Here is a 15,463-nt window from a genome sequence, read left to right as displayed (position 1 = left end):
GTGAACACAAGGGCACAACCCATCTGAAACGGCCCAGCGCTGATCTGGGCTCTCACACCTCCGTAAACCCCCTTTTGCAGTCAGCCCAGCACAGCTTTGCCCCAAAACTTGAGCCGTGCATTTATGCACTTTGCATTAAACGGCGCTGGGGGGGTGTTTGACTCCCACCTAAAACCTCCTTCTCCACCAAACATCAGTTTTGCAAGGTGAACACACCACGGGTAGCCAATACATACCCTGTGGGTAGGGAGATGATGGGAATGCAGCCTTCCTAAGCTCACCTGAGTTTCTCTCTTAGCCTGATACTGTTTTCAAATATTTCCTTACTTTCTCTGGGTTATTCCAAATCTCTGTTATCTATAGTAAGACAGAACTGACTCTATTGCTTTAGGCAACAGGAAGGCAGTTTAACTTGCTTTTATTGATACTACTAGCATTAAAGCGTTATTGAGTGGTATTATTGAGCATTAGTAGCAAAAAAGTGTAGCAGAGCTAATCAGATGCACAGGAACATATATTTGAACTCAGATTGTCATTGTACAGAAAAGTCCGAGTTATTTGTTTGAAGCAAAGTGTTGCTAGATAATCTGGAGACCTCTAGCTGCCTAGTGCCCAGGTATTGCAACATAAGGAGGGCTTGTGCTTGCTTGCATGGGAGATTCAGAATAAATTAAAACAAATAAAATGTGAGGTCTTTAAATTCTCATCATTAGTTAAATTGGTTTATCTGACCCATATCTAGTCTTGTAGGCACACACAGGGAGAAATTAAAACATTCCTTTTTTTCTGCAAGCCTGGGAGCACAGAGCACAGGAGAAGAAAAAGGCCCACGTCACTGTTACAGCTATTTTCCAGATACTATGTTGAGGCTTTCACTAAGAGGTTAATTGTAGGTTAAGTTACCCTAAGTGGTCAAATCTATTGCAGCATAAAAAGGTCCCAACCTCTGGGAGAAATGGGGAGAGCAGAACTGAGCGCCTTCCAGCAGCTTTGTACAGACAGGTAAATAAAATACTTTGTAAAGGCAAAAGTTTGCATCTCCTCGAAGTATGCACAGACCGCTGCTTTAATGCCTGGGGCCGGCCGGCAGAGGCCAGACTGCCCCCCCCCCCCCCACTCTCCGGTGTGTATTGAGCCCTTTTGTGTTAGGAGGTGCCCCGAGCCCCGTCCCTGGTCCCTGGCTGCCACCACTCTCTGCCACACATGCCTGTAACCCCCCCCCCCCTCGAGGAAAACACAGTTGGAGGGTGATCAGCACCCTCCTGCCAGCCGCTCGGGCCCTTTCTCAGGGAATGCACTGCACTGGGAATTTGGCTACCAAAACGGAGCAGGGGGGCTTCAGCCCCATGCCTGCCCGTCGGGAGCGGGCAGCTGAGCAGCTCCGTCCTGCTCGAAAACCTCGTCAGCAACCGGTGTAAAAACACAACCCGTTTTCAGGTGCAGTTTCCAAGGTCCTTTCTCAGCCTTGCCAGATAAACAAGCTGCCTCTTGTTAGAGGTGCAAACACAGAGATCAGTTAACTTTGCGGGAACACACGTGGCTCATGCATTTACGCAGGCACCTTTGCATGCAGAGCGCCCCGGCTGCGGGGAACGGGAGGGAAATCCCATGCAGGAAAAAACTCGCTCTGCCATTCTCTCTGGGCAGGGAAAATCCTGGAAACCAGCCCTGGAGTCGCTGCCGGGGCCAGGCTGGGGGGCTCTCAGCACCCAGTACAGCGTGGCAGCGGGACACCCAGCTGCCACGCAGGAGTCCTGCAGCTTCTGGCTACAGCAGTGCCATGCAGGGTTTTTTTTAGGACTTTATTACGGCTTTTTGACCTGGTGGAAGGCAGTAACAGCACTCCCTCAGCCATGGCTGCCCTCACCCAAGGGATGTTAGAGGTATTTGGCAGTGTCCTTTTTCACAGGGATGCAGGGATGCACGTTGAGGACAAGCACCATGGGACATCCTTGAGAGTGCTTGCCGAGCCGTTGCACCATAGCAATGGCCTAATGTGGATGGATATACTGGATTGATCAAAATGTTTTGGTCAAGGAACTGCAGCCCAAGTCCTCTCATGCTCCTCTACTAAGTGGACAACTGGGAGAAGCACCGAGCAACAAGCGTGGGAATAATTCAAGGCCTCTGGGCCATCCTTATTCCAGCACAGCAGAAAGCCTCACCCGCAAGACTTGATGCACAGCTTACCACGGTAAAGCTCTTCCAGAGGCAAGAGGGTGTTTGACTCCCACCTAAAACCTCCTTCTCCACCAAACATCAGTTTTGCAAGGTGAACACACCACGGGTAGCCAATACATACCCTGTGGGTAGGGAGATGATGGGAATGCAGCCTTCCTAAGCTCACCTGAGTTTCTCTCTTAGCCTGATACTGTTTTCAAATATTGCCACTTTTTATCCCTGTTGCCATCTATCTGTCAGGTTGGAAGCACTGGTATGGATACTACGTGTGCATCCAAAGGTACCCTCTGGTCTCCGCCACCAAAGCCAAGTTACTGTTGCTCATTATTGATGCTCATTATACATTTAAATCAACGCTACGAGTTTTAAATCGTCAAGATTTAAAGAGAACTCTCATTGCTTTTTAAAATAAACAGATGATAAGGGGATTGGAGCTACTGGAGAGAGTCCAGCGTAGGGCTACAAAGATGATCAGAGGGCTGGGGCACCTGCCCTATGAGGAACGGCTGTGAGAGCTGGGCCTCTTCAGCCTGGGGAAGAGAAGACTGAGGGGGGATCTTATCAGTGTGTACAAGTACCTGAAAGGAGGGTGTCAAGCGGATGGGGCCAAACTCTCTTCAGCCGTCCCATGTGACAGAACAAGAGGCAATAATCACACTTGTCCTTAGAAAGGCAAGGTTCAAACAGGAAACAGCTTTCCTCTTGATATTCATGAACATTTTCTCTGCTGGATGTTTCTGACTTTGCTTTGGGAAGCAGCATCCCCCTTCCTAGCTTTCCTTACTGTGCTGGTATTTTTTGTCACATGCAAGGATCACCATTATTTTGCTGAAGCCAGACCAAGAGAACTACAAGGTAGGCCTTGTTATTTTAGTAGGAATAGTGAAAGGACGTTATTGGGAGATCTTCAACAATTATTGTAGCTTTTATATTTTTTATTTTTTTTCCCTAATTTAGGTAGCTTTTTCTCACTCATTCCCTAGACAGAGTAGTAGACCATTCTGGTAAACCAGTATTCTTGTAATCATTTTGCATCTCCTGAAACCACCAAGGAAGATGCCCACCGAGTGCTGACTCTGATATATAAAAAAGTACTCATAATGAACTGATCTCAAATTAAGCTAGGAGGTAAAATTTTCAACTAGGATAGGATTATAAGGATAAATGGATTTCAAGAATAACAAGTAGCTGGAATATATAAAACATTCAAAAGAGAAAGCCTGTTGTCTTTTTAAAACCTGCAGATTCATCTATTCTTTAGTACTATCATATGCCTATACCTTTATATGAGAACAAATGAAGACACAACAGAAACACGTTGAAATCTCTAAAGCCATGTAAAACCCGAAGGCATTAAAATTTATTAAATGATGCAATAACAACAGAATTCTTTATTTACAATAGCATTATTTAACATCAAATAAGCAAATAGCATCAGCAAAGCAATATTAACTTGCATAAATGTATTTAAAATTTCTCTGAATATATCTACCTTTGCATAAACTGCTCACACTAGAAATACAAACATCAATGCAGGTGAACAAAGTGATGTTCAGAGTCAACTCCGTTTTGAAAATAAATCACAACCTGAAACACTGTAAGCTTTCTCCTGAAGAACCATAGTTTATATATTGCTTAATTTTACCCTTGTATAATCTTTTCATATACACACATCTCAGATGCAACTTCATGATGAACTGTACAAATAAAACCCACAAATGACATAAAGGGAAAAAATTAAATGACAGTAAATGTTTGAAGAAATGTGTCCATCATCTGTATTGAACAACATAAAGATTCAGTGATGATGCACTTATTCCAAAATTGTACACAATTCACTATACAAATATAATACATCGGACAGCTATGTAGGAATATACAAGACTTAAAAACAGATCTAAGGCATTATGCTAGATTTTAGCATTTTGAGGTTCTTGCACATAGCTTTTACCTGTAGTAAGAAACTTAAAAGATTTTGTTTTAGTCTACAAAGAAACACCAGGGAGAAAGTTCTAATTAAAATCAAAGCCACTACAGTAAATTTTCTTTTGTGCAGAGAATGCTTTTGCTCTTAGGCAGCATACTACCATACAAATACTAGAAAACTTTTAAATTCACACCAACAATTAATGGCTTAAGTTGCATTTCAAAACTGATTGTGTATCTTTGGGTTCTGCAAGTGGAGCTGTGCCACCCATTTCATCTGTTAAGCCCATATGAATTCCATTTTTAAACAAAGATTAAAAAATGTATTGTATAAACTGCAAAAACATTGCTTTTAATTAATACAGGCCCAAAGGGATACTGGAGTGGGACAATATTCTAAAGACTGAGTACAAATTAATTCATTGTAGCAAAACAGCTCACTTCACTTCTTAACTTACCACATTACATGAACACTTAAAACAGGTCATATGACCGTGTATATATGCTTATTTTTTCACATTATGCGCCTTTCACATTTAGTAATGTTAAGTAGAACACTGATTAATTGTTCCGTTAAACAAAAACCGAGTACTTTCTTCAACAAATTTACTGTATACAGGATGAAAAATACTGATAATGAAGGGAATTGATTTGGCCTTTGTTGTTGTTGTTGTTTCTATAGTGATCAATATGATCAGACGATTCCTTCACTCACTTTTCTTTTTCATTAGCTAGAAGACAATTAAAATCACCATGAACCCAAGCTGAGTCAAAGTGGTAGGTACAATCTCCTTTCTTTCAAAATGGCAATGGATGATGAAGTGTCATGATCATTACAGATGAAAAGGGTTTGCAGGACTGTCATGAAACAGGACAAATTTAAACTACTATGTCCACTGTGAGAAAGAATAATCTAAAGAGGTTATGATTAAGCACTGAAAAAGAATATAATACAACCAAAATTATTTCAAAATTCATTTACACTTTGTGTTGCAGGAAGTTAATCCTTTCAAATTTATACATTTCTTATATAAATAAATTTACCTCAGATGTAGAATGTATGTTTAACACAAATGTCATCATATCATCAAGGCTGCGGAGCTCAGGGATGATAGTTATTTTAGTTTTCCGTCAGTGCCTAAAAGGATGGCTCAGTTGACCAAAATTTCTTTTGGAGCTGGATAACAAAACGGTGACTGCTGAAAAGTGTTGTTTCTCCAGAAACGTGGCGTTGCTTTCTTAGTACATTTCCTCGACTTTCATCAAAAGCCTTCTATAGAAACAACCCTATTTCAAACCACTTTTTCATATTTTCCTTAGCCTTAATATAAAGTAACTGCTATTTTATTTTAACTCCCATCTGAAAAACAAAATAAAACTAATCAAATGGCAACAAAATAAACCTTTCACTCCCAAAAGGCATGGCTGATGAGATATTATAAAATGCATTTTATATGACATCCAAAAATTTGTGTTCAGGTTAGAGAGTAGGTGGATTAGGGGTTGGAGGAAAGAAAAGAGAGGTCAAAAACGTCATCAGTTTCTTCGTATTTCAGGTCCTCAGAAACTGATGTCAGTTTAGTAAAAGATTATTCCAACGACAGTGGGCAAGGAAAAAAAATCCCCTAACAGTGGCCTGCTTAGTAACAGTTTCTCTAAGATTCGTTACGAAAGAATATAAACATACAAAAATCAAGAATTGGTTCCTACAGTGGCTGCATATAGTATTAGGTTAGATAAATGACATTATGAGCAGAATCACAAGGTTTAGAAAATAAGAAGTCTCAAGCCTACAAATTAGGTCTAATCAAGGCATTGTGATCCTTTACAAAACACTTTCCCAGGAGACACACACGGCTAAGAAGATATCTAATTTAATACTGAAGTACCTCATTTGGAATCAACTTCACAACATGTATATCTCACAAAAATTATACAAGTAAAACACTTAAGTTTCAACTTAAATTATTGCTTGTTTACATATAAACTGGATTTTAGGTACCTTACAAAACTTCCTCATAGTCCACACTGCTTTAAAATAATTAGAAACACACAACAGCGGTGAAGTCTGTAGTGATATCTGCTATAGGTATTACATGAGTCATTATTTTCCCAGTTAAGGGAACGGGAACCAGAAATTATCATGCTTTAAAGCAGGTATCTTTAGTTCTTTGATACTATGCACCAATTCTGCCACTACCATAATCAGTACATGCATTATCATTGAACTTGGCTGTTCAGCAACCAGTAACTGAGAGTTACTGAAGAGCTAACCTGTTCTTTTACTCTACTAGAATAAAGAAGGTGAGAGAGGTCAGGAGAGCCAGGTAAAAATCAGGATTTGCTGATTTTTAAGAATTCAATTAAATAAGAATGTAACAAACTTACATATTTTTGGATTCATGATTTGCATTATGTTACCAAAAAAAACCCCAACCAAAACACCATTTATAAATAGTCCTCTCGTGGGATAATTTTCATCTGTTTTACAACTTTTACCCCATTCAAAATTGGTCTGTATAGTTTTCTACACAGGTTCACCTTCTCTGACTTGTCGCAAATGAAACATATTCATTAGAGGTCAAAATGTACCAGACGCTGCTTCTAAACCCTTCTCCATGCCTCCTCTCCGCCCCAAAATGCAGGCCTTAGTTTAAAACACCAGTTTTCAGATGGAAATGAATCCTTTGCACCAGACTGAGTAGCCAGGGAAAACAAAGCAAAAAAAAGAAAAAAAATATCTAGAACTAAACAGGAACAGAACAAGAACGTGGTTGTTTTTCCTTAAATACATACATTTAAATACATTCAATCTGACATGGTTTATGAGAATTGCCTGTCAACATTTACTTCGCAGGAGAGATCTAAGTTGCACTAAGGTGAATGCAGTGAACAGACTGAGCAACTGTCTGTACGCTAGCTTCAGACTGTCAAAGAAGAGGCTGCTCGTTCAGCAACGACCGTTTTGACTCCCCTCGGGAAGGCAGAGCTGAGTCCTACCGGCAGCGGGGAGCTGGGCTCCCGCCGCTGCAACTTGCCGGGCAGCTGGGTCACGCCAAATGGACGCAGCTCTTCAAACTGGTAAGGGTTCGGGGCCGTAAGCCCAGTCAGCCGAAGAAAGGAGCAACCAAACCGCCTTCAGGGTCAGCAGTATTTCTGCAAAAATAGAAATTGGAGAAAGATAAATCATTTTTTTCCCTTCCTGGATGCTGGAAGGACAGATAGGTGAACGAGACGTGGATGCTGTTGTGCAATACACGATTTCCCTCCACGATACTCTGAACAGGTTGCAATGCACGCATTTTTATTCACCTACATTGATGCATTACTTTAAACTTGAGATTTGATTTCAGTTTACAAACCCACTCTTTTCTTTGTGTATGCTGATACAACAGGCCTGTGATTAACTCCAGTGAAATCAGTGGGGGTTTGCTTCACTACATCCTTCAGTCCTTAATTCACTCCAATTATCATGGGTATTATAACAACTCGGGCTTGTCTACCATTTGTAGACGCCACATAAAGGCACGGCAATATGGTTTAAGCGAAGTTGGTCTCAAACTTTGGTTGTGAGCCAAATTTCTCTGTGTTACACTCATTCTTTTCTCTTCAACAATTATAATTAAAAAGGGAATAAAGAAGAATAAAGAAAGCTTCAGCTAGCAACCCATAAAGATGTTCTTTACTTCGTAATTATTACCCTTGCTGTGTCTTTACACAAACTGGTTTCAGCTAAGTTGATTATTGTACTTTCTTATTAAAAAAAAAACAAAAAAAAAACAAAAAAAAACCCAAGGATGTGGTTTTGACCGTTGTTTTAAGACTGCCCCTTCCCGTGCCTGCAGCGTGCACCTCTCTGTCTGCCTCCCCTTGTCACCTCCTGCGCCCACGTGGCTTTGTGGTCGGGGACTCAACCCAGCTGAAAGCTATTTTCTTTCCCCCGGGTTGGTTTTCACTTGCACCCAGTGGTGCCAAGAGGAGCCCTTTGCTCAGCAGCCTCCCGTCTGGCCCGGGAAAGGTCTCATTTGCTCCATGAGCTCCGGCCGGAGGCAGTTTTCTCACTGGCCACCTGGCCCTCCTCTGGGAGCTGTCTCCAGACTCGACCACCTTCCCCTGTGCAGTCCCAGGAGGTGAGACGCAGCCCTCCACGGCGCCGGGCTCGGGTACGTCCAGCCCTGCCCGCGGGCACAGCTGGAGCTCTCAGAGCCGCGAAGAAACGCACGGAGGCCAACACGGACCCTCCCCACGGCAAACACGGTGGCGCTTCTCATTTTGTTTTCTTGAGAGGGTGAAGACCCCACACTCGCTTCCCTCAAAGCCTCACTGATAAGAACAAACTCAACTTTGGCTTCTCTTCCTAACATGTTGAGAGGCAGTTCTGGGACTGGGTTAGCACCTCCTGATGATAAAGTCTGAACAGATTTCTGCAAAGCCAGAGGAGATATCCTTATTTTCAGAGTGGATGTTTTGCAAATAGTATCTCTGCAGAGTTGTTTTCCACTAGAGAAATGACTTATTTATATAACTTTTGCAGAGAATGAATTTGCTTTATAATTTAACAAAAAGTCATAGGGTGATAAAATGTATTAAGAAGGAAATTACACAAAGAAGGTACAAATTACTTTTAGAAACCTTTCTTTTTATTTTTATTTAGCTATAACCAAAGTAAAGAGAAGTTCATGGAAATTTGTCAAATTATTATTCTTACGATGATAGGCAATGTGGGAAAAATTACTCAGAATAACTTCCATGTCTGATTTATCTAACTTTAAAATAGAGAAGTAATCTGAAAACCTGGCCATCAACAACAAGAATACTGCTACATGGTGTTCAATTAAGTTGGATGTCTCTCAAAAAATTCAGATACTTACACTATTTTTCTGAGATACTTGCTTTTAAACAGCATCAAATTCAGACATTTTTCCTTTACCACCTAAAGTTAGTTTATAAAACTTTGTTCCAATAATGGTGAAATAATAAGTTATTAAACTGTTCTTGTTGCAACAATATTCAGGTCTACAAATAAAGGGTACCTTTCACCTTGAAGGAGACAGAATTATTTTTTTTCTCTAGTTACTTTTAAAACAATCTGTTTGTATTTTTGCATCATCCTTGTATGCCCTAGAAGCTCTGGAAGTCTTACCCTTAGCATATTAAAAGAAAATGAAACAGTATTAAGCAAATAGAAATTAGAATAGTAACTGTAGTATATACATATTTCAGTAACAACATGTTACACCCTGGTTGCTCAACGCTTAAGAGAACTGATCCATTTAAAGAGTACAATTCCCTAAGATCAAATTTACGAAACACTGAAAAATAATCGAAATTTGTCAGATGAATATTCTCAGCTCTAACATGTTAAAGCCACAACCGCCACGGGATGAAGCACATTAATCCTCTTTTCAGCCCTCTAATTATAAAGTTCGTACTTAAAAAAAAAAAAGTTGCATAGAAGTAGTTTATAGCATGAAAACAGTAGCTACTTAAACTCTACTGCAGTTCAAAGTTCTGCGAAAAGATAGTTCTAGTGCTTATAAAAGAATTGTAGCATGTATGTAAAGCTCTCCACCTTTTCCTTGGCAGTATTAGAGCTGTATTAGTGGAATAAAATTAAAATTTGCACTACATTGAGGGTAATCAGATGTACTCTTGCAAAATAATTCAAGAGGTTTAAGATTTTTTTTTCCAGTTGAGTCATTACTGCTGTCAGGCATGGCCACTCGCTATTTTATTGTCATGGCACTGAGCCCATTATTTTAATTTCACCCCCCTTCAGTGGCACCTTTGTCCATAGGAGACCTAACTTCAGCTGAAGTCCTGCCACTCAGTTTCTTCCACCTGCCCTTAAGACTCTCTTCTCTGAATTTTCTCTTGATTTTTTTTCTCCATTCTCTCTCATATGCCTCCAGGCCTTTTCTGTCACATATACTCTCTCTCTCTCTTTTTTTTTCCCCCCCAAGTCATTCTTTAAAATTGACTTCTTTTCTCTTCTTCATTCTCCACTTCTCCTTTCTTTCCTCAATGGTACCCTGTATTTTGTTTTCTGATGGTCTGGCTTCTTTTTATATATGGAATTCTATAGAATAAGGAAAGTATTAAGTAACTAAAAATTCCTTGGTATATGTCAGCTTATGGTAAAACAGGAAAAAACACATCTTTTTATCAGTCATCAAAGTGACCGTGAAAAGGTTGTAGAAAAGATTCTCCATTCCCAGATCCTCCACTCTTGGAGACACGTGAACCCCTAAGGTATTGAAAAGAATTGGCCTCCAGGGAGTTTAAAAGACATACAAGTGCAAAAAGAGATGGACACAATAAAATACACATCTGGCTACTTCTTTGTCAGTACTTTCATGCCCTTCATCTTCATTAATCTCAACATATTTTGAGTCAATAGCTTTCTCTTATTATTCAAATTTCCCTTTTTTCTAACAGCAGAAAAACTTTAAATTTATGCTATTGGATTCAGTATTAGAGAAAAATTTGTATATTTAATTCCATCTTTCTGATTTCAACACTGCATTACAAGGAGAGGACGGGAAATGATGCTGTAAAGGATGGACCTCAAGCAGGTTAAAAAATAACTCTCATAGAAATAACAGCTTAGATCTGCCTCTTTTGGTTACTTTCAAAGACAGTTGTCTGCCAAGAGCGTGTGACATTTCAGTAACTTAAATAAATGCAGTCTCCCTCAGGATCTTTCTTATTCAGATCATTTCTCCTGTTGCTGAAAACTGGCTATCACACTCCGGTTATAACCTAAGTTATTATGTCCAAATCAACTTTGAATAAAAATTTACCAACAGAAGAAACACTGAGATCAATAGTGCTAATATTAATCAAAACATAAGGAGAAAAGCTAAGCTAAAGGAGCTGCACGTTTCACTTGTAACCTCTGTTTCTCTAATACCACTAGAGGACCATGAAGTTCTTAAGCCCGAAGTCTTCAGCGGTTTCAACTTGCGAGCCCCGGTACGGAGTGCTCCTCGACTAGGCGCCCGCACAGCGGCGCGCAACCAGACGCAGCAAGCCGGGAACGGAGCACGCGTAAAGCAGCGCGTCTTAAGGCTTTACCACTAACTGCTCTGCAAAGGCGGGCAGCCGGGCAGCGGCTCTGCGGCCAGCCCGGAGCCGAGCGCCAGCGCCGGGACGAGCCCGCGGGGGCAGCAGCCGCTAGATGGTGCTTCCACCCCGCGCCCGCGGAAAAGCACTTAAGCAGGACAAACATTAAACAGGTTAAACATGCAGCAGTGAAAATACAAATCGCAAGTCTCTCCCACCATCAGAAAGCAGTCATGTAATTGTTTTGTAAAAAGCAAATAAACCATAAATAAAAGTCTGCTGAACTTAACTGTTAATTCAGTATGTGTTAATATATTCTGTATTATTCACTTTAATAATGCTGGTGGGATCTAAATAAGGAACTTAGAGATGTCACCAAAAGATAAATTAAAAAAAAATAACTGTGAAGGCCTTAAATAAAATTACTAGCACCCTGGGTACTTCTAACTTTGTAAGTAAGAAAAACCATAGCGTATCCATGATAGACCACACTATACTGACTGTTCGGTTCCTTTTCTTGTGCCTATATATGTAATTTCTTACCCGTGTTGCATCTCCGTCCTGTTTTATCATATCCATTCCAGGTAGCTGGTTTGGAAAAAGATTGCCTCCCCTCATAGCAGGATCATTAACCTATTGATAACAAGATATTAAGGCAAATGGATTAAAAATATGTTGGAAAAAGGGATGAGAATTAAAAACAACATCATAAACCACTATGGTATTTGCATATACAAATATCCACTTCTGAAATGAGGCTGTCAGGGGGGAGGTAACTATACAGCTGAGCACCCCTCTTGTTCAGCATGTACTTGACTCTTTATTATTCTGCTTCATAGTCAACAACAAAAATTTCATTCCTGATGCTACGGCCCTTGTGCATATTTTACAGAGTTCATACATCAGGCCATGTTATTTTAAGACGAGATGCTGCTATGAAGGTCCTGAAACTAGAAACGCATAGCCACTTTCCTATCCTCAATGACCTGCAGACTTTCTGCTTCTGCAACCCATCATGCAATTTTTCAAAGCCTGATAAGAAAGCATGTAGGCTGAATTATATTCAGTATTGATTTAGTTCTAATGACATATCTTTTTCTGCTTGTAAGCAATGGAAAGAAGATAGCATTAAATGGGAAAACCTGCAGCCGCATGCTTTCCTAAATGGATGATCTCAATAGTTTGCTGAATACAGCCACTGGAAAGTACTGAATCTGTGTGCCTCTGCACAACCAAAGGGTGCTTCATTATGTGGAAAAATTGGCTAGCTGAATTTACATCGTTGCTTTCTTAATCACAGGATTAATCTTACCACATAGGAATGGATAGAGAATACAGAACATAGCCCTCCAGCAAGGCTCTCAGTATTAGTAAATCCAACTTTGCTTAGAAGTTTTAAAGCATCTTCCTAGAGAGTCTTTGTTGACTCAGTTCTCTCTCACACCTCCCGCACATCAGATGGCTGGGATAATATTGAAGATCTGTCCCTCTAGATTTTTCTGGCAGGAAAATGATGTTTTCTGTTTTACTTGCCCTTTAGGAGACTCTTGGTTGCCCCAGAGAGGAAAATCTGCCACTATACTACCCCATTTCAGCTGTAACAACCTGCATACCTTGAATTTACCACACCAAAGACTTCCTGTTTCAAGTCCTCCTGATTGTTCTGTTTCTGTTACTATTCACTGATTTTGCAAAGAGCTGCAAAGCTACCTGCACTTATATGGTTAAAAAGGTGGTCTCTGCAATGCGGCCAGAGGCGAGAAAGCAGCTCTACAGCAAAGGTTAGGAATGTAAGTGTTTTTGCTTCATAATTTTCAACTCTCAAGCAACTGATTATTTAAGCACTGTAAGCCACCTAGTGATGTTTTCCATTTCTTAACGACAAATGGGCAGATTTTTTTAAACATGAATCTGGAAATTTAAATAAAAAAGGAGGAGAACCATACTATTTTGTTTGGTAAGAAAGAGAGCAGAAAGCTTCACAGCTTTATCTATATGCATTTGGCTGAGTAACAGAATCCATGTTTGAAAAGTACTTTCTGCTGTTTACCAACATTCATCAGAAGATCTGGCGCAACAGGCACATGCCCACATGCCATCGCTATTTTGTTCAGTAGACAAGGAAAGGAAAAAATAAAAAGCAAAAACACAAAATCATAGTTTACTGAATCAAAAGGAGTTTTGGAACAAAAAGAATGGCACATGTAGAGTTAGGACAGTTATGGAAAAGCACATGGCTCCAGCAGCAAAGGCATCGATGAAGTTCCAATTACAGATCTCTTTGCCAGTGATGATGAAAGAGTTGTGACTGGCATGGTAACAGATACAATGAAAAATAGATAAGAGTTTTGTTATAGGAATAAATTCATTTCAGAAGTCTGTGAAAAATAAAACCATCCATATTAACACATTAACATTTCTGACTGCAACAGCAATTCAGTCAGAAAGTAAGAAAAGTAAGGAAAATAGCCAAAAAGTTAAAGAGGCTTATATAGTTTTCTTAAGATTTTTCTGAAATAAGAGATTTTTTACAGATGATTCTGTAAGAAGGCAAGTTAAGTGGTGTTATTAATTATCAAATCCAACTAAAACAAGATGGGACATGTTTTACAACCCCTTTGCAATTAAACTAAGCATGTTACTACAGCCTCCTGCCAGTAGAGCAGAATTATTTGGAACATGTCTAGAAAGAAAAGTCTCATACCACTCCTCAGCTCCTTTCATCCAATACGCAGAACAGCTCTAGTCTGTTTTCAAAAGCCTTTTTCAAGATGATTCTTAGTTAATGCCATGCAAGTTTTGACCCTGGCAGTATTGTAAGCCTGTAGATTAATAAACATCTATTCTGAGGAGACATCTAGGGAGTGGTTTATTTTATATACTGAAAAGTTTCTCCTCCTGCAAAGATTGCTTTTTTTCAGTAAATCACATGTGTCTGTGATGCACAGCAACTAACAGGCCAGGAAAAAAAAAAAAAAAAAAAAAAAACAAAAAAAGCAACAGTTCACTGTGCAAACAGCAAGAGGAAGAAGATAAGGAGAGAAGCAGTTTTGTGAACAGCCCAGCTTTGCATTTTGGCCTTACTGACAGCAGTCTCCCAAAAGACAGACTAGTAAGGGCAGCCTGGAGAGCTTTGAAGTAATTTGTAAGGGAGAAGATGACAATGAGACAAGGTCTAAACCTCCAAAGTGTCTAAAAGACTGTCTAAGCATCATACATAGCAAACCCAGAGAAGACAACGTTTTAAACATGATCTGCTGGAAGTTGAGGTAGCAGACAAGAGGAGCTGGAGGTACACAAGTACGAGCAGCTAAACACAACAGTTCGCATTTTGGAAATCTGACACAATGCAGTGCCATGGGAAGAGACACAAGACAGAGCTGAACAAATCTGCTCGATACCAAAAGTAGCACAGGTGAGCCTGCCCAGGCAGAGCTCTCTTCAAACAAGAATGTGTTGCTTCCACAACAATAAGATATGAAGTTCTAAGATTTTTCAAAAGCTATAACACATTTGTAGCATAACCACTGTTATCCATTGGGATGAAAAAGAGATGGGCATGTGATATTAAAGTAATAATAAATAAAAAAGAGAAAGTAGGTGGCAATGAATAATAAAGTAAAACATACAGGATCATAACCCCCCTCAAAAAAAAAAAAAAAAAAATCAAAAGAATGAATGAAATGGCAATATCCCAGAGAATTAAAGAAAATATAAAGTCATTTTGAAAGCTACCAGTTACAGGAAAAAGTTTAGCATAGTCTAAGTCAATTGCTAAAGAAAAGTGGCAAATTATAAAAAGCTATGCCCAAAGCACAGGAAACAAAATCAAATTTATTTTTATATATATATATACTTTTATTTATTCCTGCCTCTCAGAAAGGAAAATGTAAAGCAGCACAGCAAACATTCCTAAGGACGTAAAAAAATACTGTCTTGTGGCCCAGAAATGTGGCCCTCAGCTGCCAGTTGGCCACCTCTGACCTAGCTGAAATATAAAACATTTGCTTGCAGAGTTTGCAGATGACAGTGCGGGGGGGGGGGGGATGGTGGTAAATTAGTAGGAAAACAGGTTACAATTAGAGAATGAGCCACAGCTCCTTAGTTAAATAGAGTCAATCTAACAAAAGCTATTTAATACAGACAAAAGGAAGGTAATGCATTGGGGAACAAAGAATGCAGGTTTCATCTGTGTAGAAAGCATTCAGCAAGAACATGGGGATCTGCGGATATCAGGATCCTCCGAAGGGTTTCCACATGAGCTCTCCAGCACAACATCGTCACGAACAGA

The 15,463-nt window shown here is 39.9% G+C and overlaps 1 protein-coding gene across 6 annotated transcripts in view; it reads right to left on the bottom strand.

Annotated features, from left to right (window-relative positions):
- Positions 1-3,513: 3,513 nt before the first annotated feature.
- NCOA2 (nuclear receptor coactivator 2) overlaps positions 3,514-15,463 on the bottom strand; it is a 184,104-nt gene continuing 172,154 nt past the window's right edge. For all 6 annotated transcript variants that reach the window (XR_009957682.1, XM_062570289.1, XM_062570288.1 and 3 more), the window contains 2 exons: positions 11,716-11,805; positions 3,514-7,263 (listed from right to left, as the gene is read on the bottom strand). Coding sequence is in view for 5 of the 6 variants with exons in the window: in XM_062570289.1 (XP_062426273.1) it covers positions 7,252-7,263; positions 11,716-11,805 (102 nt within the window). In the remaining variant the exon portion in view is untranslated. The remainder of the gene's footprint in view (positions 7,264-11,715; positions 11,806-15,463) is intronic.

Source organism: Rhea pennata, chromosome 2 (genome assembly GCF_028389875.1).
Source record: "Rhea pennata isolate bPtePen1 chromosome 2, bPtePen1.pri, whole genome shotgun sequence".
NCBI classification, from domain to species: Eukaryota; Metazoa; Chordata; class Aves; order Rheiformes; family Rheidae; genus Rhea; species Rhea pennata.
Note: the sequence above shows the minus strand (reverse complement) of the source record. Positions and strands in the feature narration are given on the sequence as shown.